At 47.0% G+C, this 17,707-nt stretch overlaps 1 protein-coding gene across 1 annotated transcript; it reads left to right on the top strand.

Annotated features, from left to right (window-relative positions):
• Positions 1-3,657: 3,657 nt before the first annotated feature.
• LOC118090726 (C-type lectin PAL-like) lies at positions 3,658-17,044 on the top strand. Its single transcript, XM_060279446.2, has 6 exons — positions 3,658-4,835; positions 8,726-8,798; positions 9,497-9,591; positions 12,407-12,556; positions 13,681-13,792; positions 16,829-17,044. The coding sequence occupies exons 1-6, from the start codon at positions 4,626-4,628 to the stop codon at positions 16,894-16,896; spliced, it is 708 nt and encodes a 235-aa protein (XP_060135429.1). The 5' UTR covers positions 3,658-4,625; the 3' UTR covers positions 16,897-17,044.
• Positions 17,045-17,707: the final 663 nt, after the last annotated feature.

The raw sequence follows: 17,707 nt of genomic DNA, 5'->3' as shown, positions 1-17,707 counted from the left end.
ATCTAATAACTATAGAATTAAAACCAAAGAGCAGCTGGGCAACCTCAGTCAGTGGGAAGGCAAGATTATGTCCCATCTGCGGCAAATAGAGGCTTCAAGGGTGAGGGGATGATTATTCTTAAGAACACAGCACAGTGGCAAAGGGGAACTCCCGGTCAGGTTTCTCCACAGCTGTTATTTTACCACAACACACCCCAGATATGCGAAAGGAGGCCATGCATTTTATGATATTGTCTAGTTTGGCTCTAAGGGTGGGGTGGGGGAGAGTGGACTTAGAAATTACAAATGCCAAATAATAATAATATAAAACAGGGGTGGCCAACTCTCAAGAGACTGCGATCAACTCACAAAGTTAAAAACTGGCAGTGATCTACCCCTTTTTGAAGTTCAGGTCAAAGTTGTTGAGTTTTTTCAGGGGAAAGGTAAAATGTTGAGCTTTTTTTTAGGGGAGCCACAGTTGTTCAGCTTCTTTGGGAGGAGCCAATGATCTACCAGTGATCTACCACAGACGTCCAGTGATCTACCAGTAGATCAGCAGCTAAAAAAGCCAATGCAATTCTGGGCTGCATCAATAGGAGTATAGCATCTAGATCAAGGGAAGTAATAGTACCACTGTATTCTGCTCTGGTCAGACCTCACCTGGAGTACTGTGTCCAGTTCTGGGCACCACAGTTCAAGAAGGATACTGATAAGCTGGAACGTGTCCAGAAGAGGGCAACCAAAATGGTCAAAGGCCTGGAAACGATGCCTTATGAGGAACGGCTTAGGGAGCTGGGTATGTTTAGCCTGGAGAAGAGAAGGTTAAGGGGTGATATGATAACCATGTTCAAATATATAAAAGGATGTCATATAGAGGAGGGATAAAGGTTGTTTTCTGCTGCTCCAGAGAAGCGGACACGGAGCAATGGATTCAAACTTCAAGAAAGAAGATTCCACCTAAACATTAGGAAGAACTTCATGACAGTAAGAGCTGTTCGGCAGTGGAATTTGCTGCCAAGGAGTGTGGTGGAGTCTCCTTCTTTGGAGGTCTTTAAGCAGAGGCTTGACAGCCATCTGTCAGGAATGCTTTGATGGTGTTTCCTGCTTGGCAGGGGGTTGGACTGGATGGCCCTTGTGGTCTCTTCCAACTCTATGATTCTATGATTCTATGATTCTATGCCTGATATAAAATAATGAAGATTTCCCCCCTTAATTTCCATGAGTCTCAATAACTCAAACCACCTCTCGCTTGGAGAGAGCCACTAGATCTCAATACCAAATACTATTGTAGCCTTCAGTTGGAGTCTGTGCGCAGCGTGCCTCCGGGAGGAGGAAGGAGTCAAATGACACCAGGGCTTTCAAGAGAAAAGGTCCTTTATTTGCTGAGCCAAGGCAGAGCAAAGGCGTAGCTTTGATAGCTCAAAAGCAATGCGCACTTTACGCAGAAGTGCCCCAAACTTATATACCTGTTTTCCTTTCCCTCCCGTTCCCTCATGCACGTAATCCTTTCTTATCTTGTGCTGCAGAGATGGTGGTCATGTATTGAGGGCCGGCCCTACGGCCAGGCTGGGTGGTGCAGTGCACCACGGCGCCGGCCCGCCGGGGGGGGGGCGCCACGCAGCCGCGCCTGCCCGCCTGCCGGCCGCTCCTCCATGCAGCAAGCCCACCCATCGTGCAGCAGCGCTCTCAGCAACCGCGCTGCGCGCTGAGCCCGGCCGCCCGCCTGTCGCGCTGAATAACGGGGCGGCGGGGGGCGGCGGAGGGATCCGTCGCACCAGGACGCCAAAGGTGCTTAAGACGGCCCTGTGTATTGTAAACATGTTGGAATGTGATGAGCCTTGTAGTTAGTCATGTCTTCAAGGCTCCGTTGTTTGCCTGCCTTGGAATTTATGACAGGATTTATGACCCTGTTTACAGCCCCGACTCATTGTATGGCTGCTCATCTTGCTATCCTGCTTTGAGTACAAATGTGCCTGTTTGCTTGGCCTTGCTTATAGATAATAGTGGCCATCTGCTTCCTCGGGCAAGTGCTGCACTTTCACCCTTCCCTTCACTATAGCCAACAACACTCCTTCATATCTTGCTGATAGACTTTCCAAGGAAACTAAGCGCTTGTGGCCATTCCTACAAAAACTAGCAATGGAAGTTACTCACCAGGTGTCCTTTTCGACTGCGCTTGTTTGGCTAGTCTGGAGAATCGGTCTCTTCTGTGAAGGATATGGGACACTCCTGCAGTTTTATAGAGTAACTGGTGGGGAGCTGTGTGTGCATGTGGGCCCCGCCATCAGGAAGAACTACTGAACCCAAAAGCACATCTAGGCTATTTGGGAGTTCCATGGCTGAGCAGTGATCCATAAGGAATCACAGCAGTAGAACGATCAGGAAACTCCTTCAGGGCAGGAGGGGAAGACTATTGAGCCCTGGGGCTGGCTGAGTAGCTCACCTAGACAAAATCTCACAGAAAACAAGGTGCCACTAGTCATTCTTCATTGACTGCTGGCTTTGTTGGTTGGAACCAATGGGAGTTTGTAGTCCCCCAACATCCAGAAGCTGCCAAGTTGGTTATTCCTGTTTTGGTGGAATATACTGCTCTGGTTGTCTCCTGCTTGGACTACTGCAATGCGCTCTATGCGGGGCTACCTTTGAAGGAGACCTGGAAACTACAACTAATCCAGAATGTGGCAGCTAGACTGGTGACTGGGAGCGGCCGCCGAAACCATATAACACCGGTCCTGAAAGAACTACATTGGCTCCCAGTACATTTTTGAGCACAATTCAAAGTGTTGGTGCTGACCTTGAAAGCCATAAACGGCCTTAGCCCTGTAGACCTGAAGGAGCATCTCTACCTCCATTGTCCAGCCCAGACACTGAGGTCCAGCTCTGAGGGCCTTCTGGGAGTTCCCTCCCTGTGAGATGTGAGGTTACAGGGAACCAGGCAGAGGGCCTTCTCGGTGGTGGTGCCTGCACTGTGGAACGTCCTCCCATCAGATGTCAAGGAAATAAATAACTGTCTGACTTTTAGAAGACATCTGAAGGCAGCCCACTTTAGGGAAGTTCTTAATTTTTTGATCTTTTATCATAAAAGTTTTTAATATTCCTGTTGGGTGTCACCCAGAGTGGCTGGGTAAAGCCAGCCAGATGGACGGGGTATAAATAATAAATTGTTGTTGTTGTTGTTTATGATGATGATGTAATAATAATAATAATAATAATAATAATAATAATAATAATAATAATAATATGGTCTTCCCAGAAGAGCTGGGTATGTTAGGCTAGGGAAATCAGAACCCTGGACAGCTCCCAGGGGACTTTTCCAGCATACAAACTGGGCTTGGGGAGATGTTGTCACCTGGAGCCTTAAAAACAGGCTGACAAGCCTTGACCCTCCGGTGCTCTCACGCTTCTGGGAAAGTGGCAGGTGGAGGGAAAGCCCCAGAGCCGCGCAAAGCGTTTGGCTGGCTTTCCCTCCGCCCGCCCCACAGCCAGCAAGGGAGAAGGGAGACGTCCCTTCTAGCCGGCTGGCTGTGGGGCGGGCGGAGGGAAAGCCAGGCAACCGCTTTGCGCGGCTCTGGGGCTTTCCCTCCACCTGCCCCGGCGATTGCAGAGGGGGAGGAGGGGATCAGAGCAGCCCGATTTCGGGCTGATCCTGGCTCCCCCTCGCCCCTGCCGATCGCAGAGGGGGAGAAGGGAGTCGGAGCAGCCTGATTTCAGGCTGATCCTGGCTCCCCCTTGCCCCTGCCGATCGCGGAGGGGGAGGAGGGAGTCTGAGCAGCCTGATTTTGGGCTGATCCTGGCTCCCCCTCGCCCCTGCCGATCGCGGAGGGGGAGGAGGGAGTCTGAGCAGCCTGATTTTGGGCTGATCCTGGCTCCCCCTCGCCCCTGCCGATCGCGGAGGGGGAGGAGGGAGTCTGAGCAGCCTGATTTTGGGCTGATCCTGGCTCCCCCTCGCCCCTGCCGATCGCGGAGGGGGAGGAGGGAGTCGGAGCAGCCTGATTTTGGGCTGATCCTGGCTCCCCCTCGCCCCTGCCGATCGCGGAGGGGGAGGAGGGAGTCGGAGCAGCCCGAAATCGGGCTGCTCTGATCCCCTCCTCCCCCTCCGCGATCACCGGGGGGGGGGAGGGAAAGCTGGCAAGGGAGAAGGGAGCTTTCCTTACCCCACCGTGCCCCCTCCCCCCGCCCCTTGCCCCTGCCCCTTGCCCCCCCTGATTTTCATCCTGGCTACGCCCCTGTTTAAGGCTCTAGAGTCTAGAGTCTAGGTGACCGGTAGCATTTTGCTGCAAGGACATCTCCCCAAGCCCAGCTATGCTGCAAGAGTCTGCTGGGAACTGTCCAGGGGCCTGAATTCCCTAGCCTAGCCTGGCAGAGGCTAATGCCCCTTTTTTCTGCAGCTCACAAGCCCTAGCAGAACAGCATAGCCTCTCTACTGGGAAGACCACTTTTCATCCTACCAAGCCAAGGTGGTGCCCTCTGCGTGTTGGTGGGCTACAAACTCAGTCCCAACCACCAAGACCAATGATCAAGGAAGATGGGGGCAGTGGTACCATGTTTGCTGTGATGTGCCACTCAGCAAGCCCCAAGACTCAATAATCTCCCGCTGTTGTAGTGAAGGAGACAGTTTCCTGATCGTTCCACTGCTGTGATTCCTTATGGATCACTGCTCAGCCAAGGAACTCCCAAATGTCCAAGATGTGCTTTTGGGTTCAGTAGTTCTTCCTGATGACGAGGCCCACCTGCACACACCACTCCCTACTGGTTTGCCTAAGAAAGCTTCAGGACTTTATAATATCCATTGCAGAAGAGACCAGCTTCCCATCTCTCCAGACTTGCCAAACAAAGACAGCCTAATAGGCTACCAGGTGAGTAACATTCATAGAAATAGCCAGCAATAGCCACTTAGATGCCTTTGGAAAGTCCCTCAGGAGGGTATGAACAAGATGCCTTGGCTTGTTCCTTGTCTGTAATTCTTCATAATTTAATTTATATAATCATCATCATCACCATCATCTTTTTTGTCCTTTTTTCCTCTTTAAAAACTTCTATTAACTAAATATTTTCAATCCCAGAGCACAGGAAAACATGATATGATAATGAGAATAAAAAGGTAAAGGGAACCCTGACCATTAGGTCCAGTCGTGACAGACTTCTGGCAAACCAGAGCAGCACACGGAAATGCCGTTTACCTTAATAATAAATAATAATAAATAAATTTTTATTTATACCCCGCCCTCCCCAGTCAAAAACCGGGCTCAGGGTGGCTGACACCAACAGAACCACAATAAAACATAAAAACAATTAATTAACATACAGATTAAAATACAGTATTAAAATTTAAAGTGCAGCCTCATTTCAAGTAGGCCATAAGTGGCTGACACCAACAGAACCACAATAAAACATAAAAACAATTAATTAAAATACAGATTAAAATACAGTATTAAAAGTGCAGCCTCATTTCAAGTAGGCCATAAATCCAAGCCATGAGGGAGAAAAACACAGGGGTCATGCTGAGTCTAACCCAAAGGCCAGGCGGAAAGATGACAAATCTTGCAGGCCCTGCGGAAAGATGACAAATCCCGCAGGAGCGGTACCTATTTATCTATTTGCACTTTGATGTGCTTTCGAACTGCTAGGTTGGCAGGAGCTGTGACCAAGCAACAGAATAATGAGAATAAATATATACAATTTTTAATATTTATATTCTATTTATATTCTACTAGCTGACCCGGCCATGCGTTGCTGTGGTTCTTTCCTGTGACCCCCTACCCACCCTGTCCCGATCCATGACGTATCCTGCAAATATCTGGGGAGAGAAAGTGCATGGTTGTTGTTGTTGTTTTAAAAAAGACACAGAGGCTTACAATCAGTTCTTTCTCCTAAAATAAGACATACCCTTAAAATAAGCCATAGCAGGATTTTTAAGCATTTGTGCAGTATAACCCATACCCCCAAAATAAGACATAGTGATAGGCGCAGTTCCGGAGGGCCTCAAGGAAGCGGCAAGGCTGGACGCGTAATAAAAAATAAGACATCCCCTGAAAATAAGCCAATGTGGGGTTATTTTAGGAATAAGTATAAGACGGTGTCTTATTTTTGGAGAAACACGGTAAAGCCTAGGTTAAAAGGGGCACGACTGCATGATGTGACACAATGCCCACTAAATTATGAAGCGAAAACCCCTCGCTGTGCCCCCAAGTGCGTGTTAGGAGAAATGATGGACGACTGTCTAATGCTGCCAGGCGTTTATTAATGCAGCCGCCGGGAGAGGCTTTGGGCTTTGGGTGGAATAGCTGTTTTGGTGGTTGCAAGGCCTCCTGTTTTACAGGATCTCGTGGCGGAGGCGGGGTTTGTGGGTGTGGTGCGTTGTTGTGCCTAATCCCTGTGACTGCCCCCACGTGTCCCGATCCATGATCTATTCAGTTTGTGTGTGTCCCCTCTCCATGACCGGCGTATCTCATGACGTTTTGAAGGATGGTATTTATTTTTGTCTTGTGGGGGTTTGGGGGGGTAGTGGTGCTAAATTGTAAAGTAAAAACCCCTTGCCGTGCCCCCAAGTGCGTTGCTGTGGGTTATCTACCCCCCCACCCTACATCAGCCCATGACCTATTTGGGCTCCTCCTCCCCCCACCTCCCACCCAGGTCTCCATTTGGGATAGTATTTAAAGGGCTGTAGACCTGAGGCCTAGTCTGTAAAATGGAGCCTTGGCCTCCTCTTTTACAGGATCTTGTGACAGAGGCGGGGTTTGTGGGTGTGGCGCATTATTGTGCCTAATCCCTGTGACTGCCCCCACATGTCCCGATCCATGATCTATTCAGTTTGCCCCCCCCCCCTCCATAACCGGCGTATCTCATGACGTTTTGAAGGATGGTATTTATTTTTGTTGTCTTGTGGATTTGGGGGGATAGTGTTGCTAAATGGTAAAGTAAAAACCCCTTGCCATGCAGGGGCCTACATAAATCAAAGGCCGTGCTGCGGTCTGTGCCAACCCCCTCCCCCCAGGCAGGCCCCGACCTCCACTTGGAAATGTTGGTTTTTTGGTGGGGTTTTTTTGGGGGGTAGTGGTGCTAAATGGTAAAGTAAAAACCCCTTGCCGTGCCCCCAAGTGCATTGTTGTGGGTCCCCCCCCGGCTTGTCAGGGGCCTACATAAAACAAAAGCCTAGTGGTTGGTCTGATAATGGCCGCCGTGGTGTTTAAGTTGCTTGGTTGATGATGATGTCATTTGGTTTGTGGGTGTGGCTTAGATTTCACAGGAAGGGAGGGGGTGTACTGTGGGAGGAATTCCACTTGAGGGGGCTGTTTGACTTGGTGGAAAAGCGGGTCAAATCCTGCCGAGGTGTGTGATTTGAGGTTTTTTATGTCCCCTACAACCCTTGGGGAGTGGCCTGGATCGCTGTGTCAAAATTTCAGGACGATCGGTCAAGCGGTTACGGAGAACATAGCGGCCGGCAATTTCAAGATTTTTACATTTTTATATATATAGATTAAAAGCTTTCAGTGAAAAATTAATATGAAAGAAAGGAAAGGTGAATAATGTGAAAGGGGGGAGATAAAGTAACCATATACAATACAATAGAGTATATATGTACATAAGTAATACAATTAATCCAATAAATGTAAGATTATTATCAAGACATTAAACTCTTTATTAATGGATTTCACATATGGTTACAAAAGCTGCAGCTAAAAGCAATCCATTCATATGTTGCTAGAACTGTCGTATCTTCAATCCATCAATCAAAGGGGGGCATGTTATTATCTTTCCAAGGAATTAAAACCATTCTTTTAGCAGAAGTATGGGCACAGAAAGTCCATTTGCGTTGTCAAACCCCATATAGTTGGCATATAGTTTAAAATAATATCATCAACTGATAATGTTATTTCCCGACCCAAAAAAAGTAGTATTTATACATCTTAGTTTTTCTTTCTCCAAAAAATGTGTGAGTGTTTCCCATGACATAAACATATGTTTCAAAGAAGCATTTCCCTTAATGTAGACCGTCCCTTTCTGAGCAAGCGTAATGGAGTCCAATAAATTCTAAACTGAATTTATTCAGCACATCCCCTCCTGCGGTTTCTGGCAACTGGTATTCAGTGCCATAATGTGGAGTTAGACAGGGGAGCTAGAACATCAAAATAGCCACCGGCCTCTATGAATTTGTCTAACCCAGGCATCCCCAAACTTTGGCCTTCCAGGTGTTTTGGACTACAATTCCCATCTTCCCCGACCACTGGTCCTGTTAGCTAGGGATCATGGGAGTTGTAGGCCAAAACATCTGGAGGGCTACAGTTTGGGGGGTGCCTGGTCTAACCCTATTGGGGGAACGAGTTCCATAGCTTGATGACGAACTGCGTGAAAAAGTTCTTTCTTTTCAGATTCAGATTCATTTCATGCCCACGAGTTCCAGTGTGATGAGGAAAACCTGTCCCTCTCCACTTTCTCCTTGCCTTAATAATAAGCAGGTGGTCTTCCCAACAGCTCCACCCCATCTCTCACAGCTGGGGAGCCGCTCCTCAGTCAGTAGCCTTCCTTATATCTTGAAGTAGGGGGTTTTCATCACGAGTTGTGTGAACAAGGACTGCCTTTCATCTGCTACAGACTTGCTGCCCATTAACTCCATTGAGGGTCTTCTTTTGGCCTGCCATCCATAACCTTTCTATCAAGAGATGACAGATCTAGGGGATACTATAAAATGCATGATCCCATTTCACAGATCTCGGGAGTCTCCTCTTCTTTCCTTCTCTCTCCTCAGGTGCCGATGGGACGCATCACTTTCTTCCACCTCTCCATTTGGGGCTTCCTGGTTTCCTGCTTTGTTCTACAAGGTACATCCCAAATGGGCTCCTCAAACCCGAAATGAGAGGAGCCAAGCAGATAGCAATCCTTAGGAGAAAAGGCAAATGCCCATGAGGCAAATCCTAAGAATATAGATTTGAAACAGGAAGCAGAGGACAAAGGGGGACATTATATGTTTTTGTGACCAACGTAACATACTGATGTAAACTTTATTGTCCTAAGGTCATAAGACTTAAGTTGTAAAATTTCTTCTTAGTTCATCAAAAGAGGAACCAAACTTATTTTTAACCTATTGTCTATTTGTTTGGAGAGATCCTTAACTGAATTTGGGGGGGGGGGGAATAGAGAGAGAAATTCTGTGCAATCTTGCATGTCATGCTTCTGGTTTATTGTCATTTCTGGACAATATGGGGAAAGTTCTTCTATCTTTCTCCATTTGTCCCCCCCCCCAGCTTACCTCAAGTGGGTGTGTATCAACCTCTCTCCTGCATCTTCTTCCCTAAGCGCCATTTTGCACAAATCCTTGCTTCTCAATCACAGCATATATTAGATCCCCTTTCCCACAGGTCCTCAGCATCCTTGAGATTGTGCTGGCCACACAACCTTTCAGGTCTCACCTCTAGGTCCTGGGTGAGGCCCCTCTCCACTTCCTGCGAATAGTCCGGATTCTGACCCAGCCATCTCCTCCACAAGGCAGCCTGACATTGTTCTCCTTCTCCTCTGGCAGGCACAGAAGCATATAGCTGCCCCCCGGACTGGATCAACATTCAGAGGCATTGCTATTCCTTAAAGAAAGTTCCACGGAAATGGAATGATGCAGAGGTAAGGAGAGATTCTTGGACGCCCTGTGTAGCAAATTCCTCAAGATACCATGTTTCTGGTCAAATGTCAAACACCCACCCACCCTTCCTCTCCTCCCTGGCAAACTCACAGCAAATGAAGCATAGTCTTGGAATACAAAGTTATCCCTGCATATGTCACATGGCAGGCTAAAAATAAATAAATGAAAGGAAGATGATGACGCTGCTATAAAGGAATATATAAAACTGGTTTCTCAATGAACCAGTTGATTTTTTTTCCCTGAATCGGAAGATAAGACTTACATCCACACCACACGTTTAAAACACTCATGTACCACGTTGAGAGTCCTGGATAATCCTGGGAACTGTGGTTTGATAAGGATGCTGAGAATTGGAGCTCTGTGACATCGGCACCCTTTACAAACTACATTTCCCAGGATTCTCTGCAGGCAGCCATGACTGCCTTAAGTGATACAAATAGGTAGCCATGTTGGTCTGCCGTAGTCAAAACAAACAAACAAAAAATTCCGTCCAGTAGCACCTTAGAGACCAACTAAGTTTGTCATTGGTATGAGCTTTTGTGTGCATTCAAACTTCTTCAGATTGTGCATACACACGAAAGCTCATACCAATGACAAACTTAGTTGGTCTCTAAGGTGCTACTGGAAGGAATTTTTTCTATTAAGTGATACAAGTGTGCTTTAACATACCCACGAGTGCAGCAAAATCAGAAGCCCACTGAATGGATGCTAATATGTGCCATGGGGGCCCCAGAGAGGCAAGCACACCAAATGTCTAATGAGGATAGACATTTGTGTAGACAGGATTATATGCTTCCTCCATATATATTCCTCTGGACCGAGCACAAGGGTAGCCCATAATAATAATAATAATAATAATAATAATTTATTTATTTATTATTTATACCCCGCCCATCTGGCTGGGTTTCCCCAGCCACTCTGGGCGGCTTCCAATAGAAACATTAAAATACACTAATTTCTTAAACATTAAAAGCCTCCCTAAACAGGGCTGCCTTCAGATGTCTTCTAAAAATCTGGTAGCTGTTTTTCTCTTTGACATCTGATGGGAGGGTGTTCCACAGGGCAGGCGCCACCACCGAGAAGGCCCTCTGCCTGGTTCCCTGCAACTTGGCTTCTCGCAATGAGGGAACCGCAAGAAGGCCCTCGGAGCTGGACCTCAGTGTCCGGGCAGAACGATAGGGGTGGAGACGCTCCTTTAGTTATACTGGACCATTGCACCAATCCAACCTTGAAGTTGCCAATGCATGATGTTCTCCATCCAAATGATGCCCACAAAGGTGGCTGCACAGTACTAAAGTGTACATAGAAGATATTAGTGAAAAAATGGGCAAACTTGAATCATATTAGGGGAAATCGCTTGCAAAAATGTGGATCTAAGTGGAAAGTCTCACTAATGCGCCAAGGAATTTTCATGAGGACTAATAATAATAATAATAATAATAATAATAATAATAATTTATTTATACCCCGCCCATCTGGCTGGGTTCCCCCAGCCACTCTGGGTGGCTTCCAACAAAACACTAAAATACAGAAATCCATCAAACATTAAAAGCTTCCCTAAACAGGGCTGCCTTGAGATGCCTTCTAAAGGTTCTGGTAATTGTTGTTCTCTTTGACCTCTAGTGGGAGGGCATTCCACAGGGTGGGTGCCACCACCGAGAAGGCCCTCTGCCTGGTTCCCTGTAACCCCGCAGTGAGGGAACTGCCAGAAGGCCCTCGGAGCTGGACCTCAGTGTCCGGGCAGAACGATGGGGGTGGAGACGCTCCTTCAGGTATACTGGACCGAGGCCATTTAGGGCTTTAAAGGTCAACACTAACACTTTGAATTGTGCTCGGAAACGTACTGGGAGCCAATGTAGGTCTTTCAGGACCGGTGTTATGTGGTCTCGGCGGCCGCTCCCAGTCACCAGTCTAGCTGCCACATTCTGGATTAGTTGTAGTTTCCGGGTCACCTTCAAAGGTAGCCCCACATAGAGCGCATTGCAGTAGTCCAAGCGAGAGAGAACTAGAGCATGCACCACTCTGGAGAGACAGTCAGCGGGCAGGTAGGGACTCAGCCTGCGTACCAGATGGAGCTGATAAACAGCTGCCCTGGACACAGAGTTGACCTGTGCCTCCATGGACAGCTGTGAGTCCAAAATGACTCCCAGGCTGCGCACCTGGTCTTTCAGGGGCACAGTTACCCCATTCAGGACCAGGGAGTCCTCCACACCTGCCCGCCCCCTGTCCCCCACAAACAGGACGTCTGTCTTGTCAGGATTCAACCTCAATCTGTTAGCCGCCATCCATCCTCCAACCGCCTCCAGACACTCACACAGGACCTTCACTGCCTTCACTTCTTCTTTAATAAACCAATCAATCACAAAGGGGTGTGGAAATCTGGTGGGGTTAAACTTAATGTTGGGAAAATGGGAAATTGGGGGAAATCAGAACTGACAGTTTCACCTCCACCTAGTAAGCACACAAAGAGCACCTGTTGAACCAGGGAAAGGGTTCTAAGTACACCTGCCCTCCGTTAATTCCCCACCTTGGACCTCTCTTTCCGGCCACGGGTGCCATCTTTGAGAGAAGCAGAACCAATAACTTTCTTGATCACACTGCTTAGTATATCCATGGCACGTGGTACTGCAGATCCGTCCATGGTTGTGAGGTCACGGCGATCTACACAAAAACCTTACAGCTGTGCCTTGGTCCTTGCACAATCCTGCTTGGGAAATCTTACAGGAGCCACTCGATGCAACCAAGCACCTTGCCCTCACCTCCAGGGTAAACCCCCTTCTTATTTTTCTCTCACAGACAGACTGCCAAACCTATGGGACTAAGAGCCACCTGGCCTCCATCCTTAGCGAGGGAGAGCACAGGCGTTTAGCCGCTGCGATAACAGCGGGAAATGACCTCAGCGTCAACATCTGGATTGGGTTGTTCAGAATGAAAAAGGGTGGGAAGGTAAGTAGAGGGGGCAACCTCTGCTTTTTCATTTGCCTCTCACTAGGAACAGCAGCCGGCAAGCGCACAGAGGAGCAGTCCAGAAGACGAGAGCTCCCTACAGGGAAGGAAAGGGCAGATATGATATGATAGCCATGTTCAAATATATGAAAGGATGTCATATGGAGGAGGGAGAAAGGTTGTTTTCTGCTGCTCCAGAGAAGCGGACACGGAGCAATGGATTCAAACTTCAAGAAAGAAGATTCCACCTAAACATTAGGAAGAACTTCCTGACAGTAAGAGCTGTTCGGCAGTGGAATTTGCTGCCAAGGAGTGTGGTGGAGTCTCCTTCTTTGGAGGTCTTTAAGCAGAGGCTTGACAGCCATATGTCAAGAATGCTTTGATGGTGTTTCCTGCTTGGCAGGGGGTTGGACTGGATGGCCCTTGTGGTCTCTTCCAACTCTATGATTCTATGATATCTCCCTCTCTCAAAGGCAAGATCTGGGGCTCAGGTGAAGCTCTTAATTCAAAGAGTAGCCATCTGCCTGCACCCCCAGGATGCAACACAGGTCCCATTTATAACTCACGAAATATTGCTTTTATAAGGTTTTAAATCAACGAAGTTGATATGCCCCTTAGCCTTTGAGCGATATTTGACTATCCAGTTGGAGAGGAGGACATACCGTCTTTTCTACCTTTAACACTTCTGCAGAAGAGAGGAATGTAGAGGGTGCACTTCTTGGACTGGGTGATGGGGAACAGCTGATCCTGCCTCGATCTCCCCCACCCACTACAAGTCTGAGAGGTCCAGCCGCCTCATCTTCCTTGGGATTTGACCCCACCAGCTGAAAATCAATTCATTGGCAGCCTCGCTCTAAAATCACACTGGGGAGAAGAGTTGAAGGGTCAGGGCAGGGGCGTAGGAAGGGTGATGGGGAACAGCTGATCCTGCCTTGATCTCCCCCATCCAGTACAAGTCTGAGAGGTCCAGCCGTCTCATCTTCCTTGGGATTTGTTCCCATCCCTCCAGCTGAAAACCAGACACTGTATTTTCATGAGCCACTAGATGCAGGAGGCAGACTGACCTCATGTTTGGACATCATTTCCTCAGCCAAGACCCCGACTCTTTTTTGCTGTCTCTGCAGATCAAGCACTGGAGATGGACCGATAATGCCGTGGTTGGCTACATGCCTTGGGGACCTGGACAACCCTCCAACTGCAGAAATGAACAATACTGTGTCGAGTTGTATGGAGTCGGTGAGGAGGGGGGTTTCACAAGTTGTAATCAGGAGCTGAAGTTCTCGGGGGGGGGGGTTAGAACCTTGACTTTACATTGCTGGAGAAGTGTGCATGCACACGAAAGCTCATACCAAGAACAAACTTAGTTGGTCTCTAAAGTGGTACGCAGGTGGCGCTGTGGGTTAACCCACATAATAATTATTATTATTATTATTATTATTATTATTTATTTATTTATTTATTTATACCCCGCCCATCTGGCTGGGTTTCCCCAGCCACTCTGGGCGGCTTCCAACAGAAACATTAAAATACACTAATTTCTTAAACATTAAAAGCCTCCCTAAACAGGGCTGCCTTCAGATGTCTTCTAAAAATCTGGTAGCTGTTTTCCTTTTTGACATCTGATGCCTAGGGCTTGCTGATCAGAAGGTCGGCGGTTCGAATCCCTGTGACGGGGTGAGCTCCCGTTGCTCGGTCCCAGCTCCTGCCAACCTAGCAGTTCGAAAGCACGTCAAAGTGCAAGTAGATAAATAGGGACCGCTACAGCAGGAAGGTAAGCAGCGTTTCCGTGTGCTGCTCTGGTTCGCCAGAAGCGGCTTTGTCATGCTGGCCACATGACCTGGAAGCTGTACGCCGGCTCCCTTGGCCAATAATGCGAGATGAGCACGCAACCCCAGAGTCGGTCACGACTGGACCTAATGGTCAGGGGTCCCTTTACCTTTTAAGGTGCTACTGGACAATTTTTTTATTTTTTATTATATATATATATATATATATATATATATATATATATATATATATATATATATATATTGCTGCTAACAGCTATTCATATCTTGCTTATAAATCCTTTCAGGGCAGCTTAGAGGTGACATTCATTTTGATGTTTTAAAAAATACAGTCGACATCATGAACCAATGACAAAGTCACAAGGCAGCTGATGACTGATGGCCAAGGCTGGGGAGGGAGGAGACTGTGCTTAATGAGTTTAATTTGTTGGAAGCCACCCAGAATGGCTGGGCAACCCAGTCAGGTAACTGGCATATAAATATATTACAGTGGTACCTCGGTTTACAAACTTAATCCATTCTTAAACCAAAACCATTCTTAAACCAAGGTGCGCTTTCCCTAATGAGGCCTCCCGCCGACGGTGCCCTTCCACTTTTGAGGAAGTTGAATGTCTTTTGCACAAAAGAGCAGCTGACAGTCAAGCATTCTGAAACTAAAGGGGTGGTTTTGGGGAAGAAAAGAAAACCTCACAGATGGAGTTTGGACAATACAGTGGTACCTCTGGATACAGACACTTCTGGTTGCGCACGCGTCGGGTTACGAGCTGCGCTAACATGGAAGCAGTTGCTCCTGGATGCGAACTTTCCCCCGGGATGCGAGCGGAAATTGCACGCCGGAGGCCCGTGTGCAGCAGGAGGTGCAATTTCGCTAAAGGCGCCTCATGTTAAGAACAGTTTCAGGATAAGAACGGACCTCTGGAATGAATTAAGTTCGTAACCGAAGGTACCACTGTAATCCTATTGAACAACAATGCTGTTATAAGTACCTGGGCTTGGGTTTTAATTCAAAACTGTCCTGGAAGCCACACCTACTCATAGCTAAATTGAAATCCTCTCACTCTGTTCACTCTTTATTCCGGTTTTCCAGAGTTCGGGGCAGGGGGGAGCTTAGTAGCCCCCACAGTTGAGGTATTTCAAAAGAAGATAGTGCCACAGTTATTGTACGGTGCAGAGATCTGGGGATATAGTAATGTCCTCCCATTAGAACTCCTTCCTGAAATCACTGTTGCTTGTCTCCAAAGCTACACCCGCCCCTTTTTAAAGAACTGAAACAGGGCTAATAATTATAATCAAAATCAAAGGAGAGATTTATTATCTTATTATATTTTGTTTTACAATTTAAATGCTATTGATTTGATACTTTATGAAATGGATATTGGACATGCGTATTGAATTATATTTAATGGGGAATGCAGTAATAGGAATATCTAGAGAAATCTGAGAATAGGGATAAGTGGGAGTCTTTAGTGGGAGGAATAAAGGTATTAGACCGAGATCTTTAAGGAATTTAGATGATATTGTTATTGATTGTTTCTGGATGAGAATGATGAGATAAATGTATGTTTCCTCCTTTTCTCTTTCTTCTTTTTCTCTTTTCTTCTCTTTCTATTCGTCTTTCTTTTTTCTCCCCTTTCTTTCTCTTTTTTTCCTTTCTTCTTTTCTCCCTAATACATCCTTTCCCCTTCCCCCCTTTTTTTCTTTATTATTACACAACTTATATGATTTTGTATATTATAATTTATATGATTTTGTATGATTCTGTATGTTATGATTTATATGATTTTGTATAGTTGAATTTATGTTTGGTATGAATGCGATCTTTGAGTATGTGTGGACTGTATTTTAACCTTAAATCTTAATAAAGTATATTTTAAAATTAAAATTAAAAAAATAATAATTATAATCAAAATCTATTATTTACACCTTCCCCATTTGGCTGGGTTTACCCAGCCACTCTGGGCGGTTTCCAACAAAAGATTAAAAATACATTAAAACAGGCTCCCTCAATCTCAGCCCTCCATGTATTTTTGGCCTACAACTCCCATGATTCCTAGCTAGCAGGACCAGTGGGTGGTCAGGGATGATGGGAATTGCAGTCCCCAAACATCTGGGGGGGCCGAGGTTGAGGCAGCCTGCATAAAAACATCAGTCATTAAAAGCTTCCCTAAAGAGGGCTGCCTTCAGATGTCTTCTAAATGTCAGATAGTTGTTTATTTCCTTGACATCTGATGGGAGGGCGTTCCACAGGGCGGGTGCCACTACCGAGAAGGCCCTCTCCTTACAAACCAGTATGCATGTAGCTCTAGTCCTATGCTGGATGAAACTGGATAGCATGAGTAATACTAGGCTCCCTTTTTTTAAAAAAAAAAAAGCTTCCTAGAGCAATTGCAATTGCAAACCCCTCTCCCTTCCTCTGGCTCCCAGCAGTTGTTATTCAGAAACACGGCTGCCTACAACTGATCTGTCTTCTTTCCCGTCTTTCTAGACTTCATGGACTTGAATGATAATAATTGCGATACTGAGAATTTCTACATCTGCAAAATGCCACTGTAGGAATGGGCTTCGGCAATTTCAGAGAATGGGACCACGTTGTAGGTCCTTGGCTTCCGCAGTTGCCCAAATGCACCTGCCTGCTCACCCGTCGCAGCTTTCGAGATCGTTCGTGAGCCAGGTTGAGGCATCAATAAAGAGATTCTCCACTATGTCTGCCTCTGTCTCCTTCAAAACGTCCGTCCGTCCGTCCGTGGGGATATCAGAGGACTCATAACATTTTTGGGGTGGAGAGAAATTAGATCATCACAAACAAAACACATACCGCATTGGCCCGAATATAAGCCACACGCGAATATTAGCTGCACCTTTAAAATTGGAGGGGGGGGGAGATAAAAAAAGAAAAAAAATACCTGAATATAAGCCACTCTTTTCCTCCCTGCTCCTGGCTGCATACTGGGGGGGGGGGCACTGTGTTGCCGGCGGCCTTTCCCCTTCCTCCCTTCCCAGATGGGGGATTATGCACGGGGCGGGCGCCGTTTTGCCATGCTCCTGCCGCTGTTTGCCCCACGCACGCTCCTGGCTGCATACCATAAGGTCACAAATATAAGCCACACTTTAACTTTTCACAGTTGGAATTCGGGGGGGGGGGAAGCGAGGCTTATATTCAGGCCAATACGGTATAACACCAGAGGCTGTGAAGGTCTTGGTTTTAAAAGGGGATTAGACAGATTGATGAAGGAGAGGGTTAGTAGCCAGGATGGCTGTGTTCAGACTCAACGGCCAGAGGCATTAATGTTTCTGAATCCCAGTTGGTAGAAACGACAGGAGGGGAGAGGGCTCTTGTGCTCGGATCCTGATCACAGGCTTCCCA

The sequence above is a fragment of the Zootoca vivipara genome, chromosome 9 (assembly GCF_965207765.1).
Source record: "Zootoca vivipara chromosome 9, rZooViv2.hap1.1, whole genome shotgun sequence".
In the NCBI taxonomy this organism is placed as follows: Eukaryota; Metazoa; Chordata; class Lepidosauria; order Squamata; family Lacertidae; genus Zootoca; species Zootoca vivipara.
Note: the sequence above shows the minus strand (reverse complement) of the source record. Positions and strands in the feature narration are given on the sequence as shown.

Bases quoted from the DNA above. Each gene is read 5' to 3' on its own strand.
- LOC118090726 (XM_060279446.2), top strand. From the start codon at position 4,626: ATGGATCACTGCTCAGCCAAGGAACTCCCAAATGTCCAAGATGTGCTT. The intron at 8,799-9,496 runs GTACATCCCAAA...CTCCTCTGGCAG, and splicing joins TTCCTGCTTTGTTCTACAAG to GCACAGAAGCATATAGCTGC. The intron at 13,793-16,828 runs GTGAGGAGGGGG...CCGTCTTTCTAG, and splicing joins TGTCGAGTTGTATGGAGTCG to ACTTCATGGACTTGAATGAT.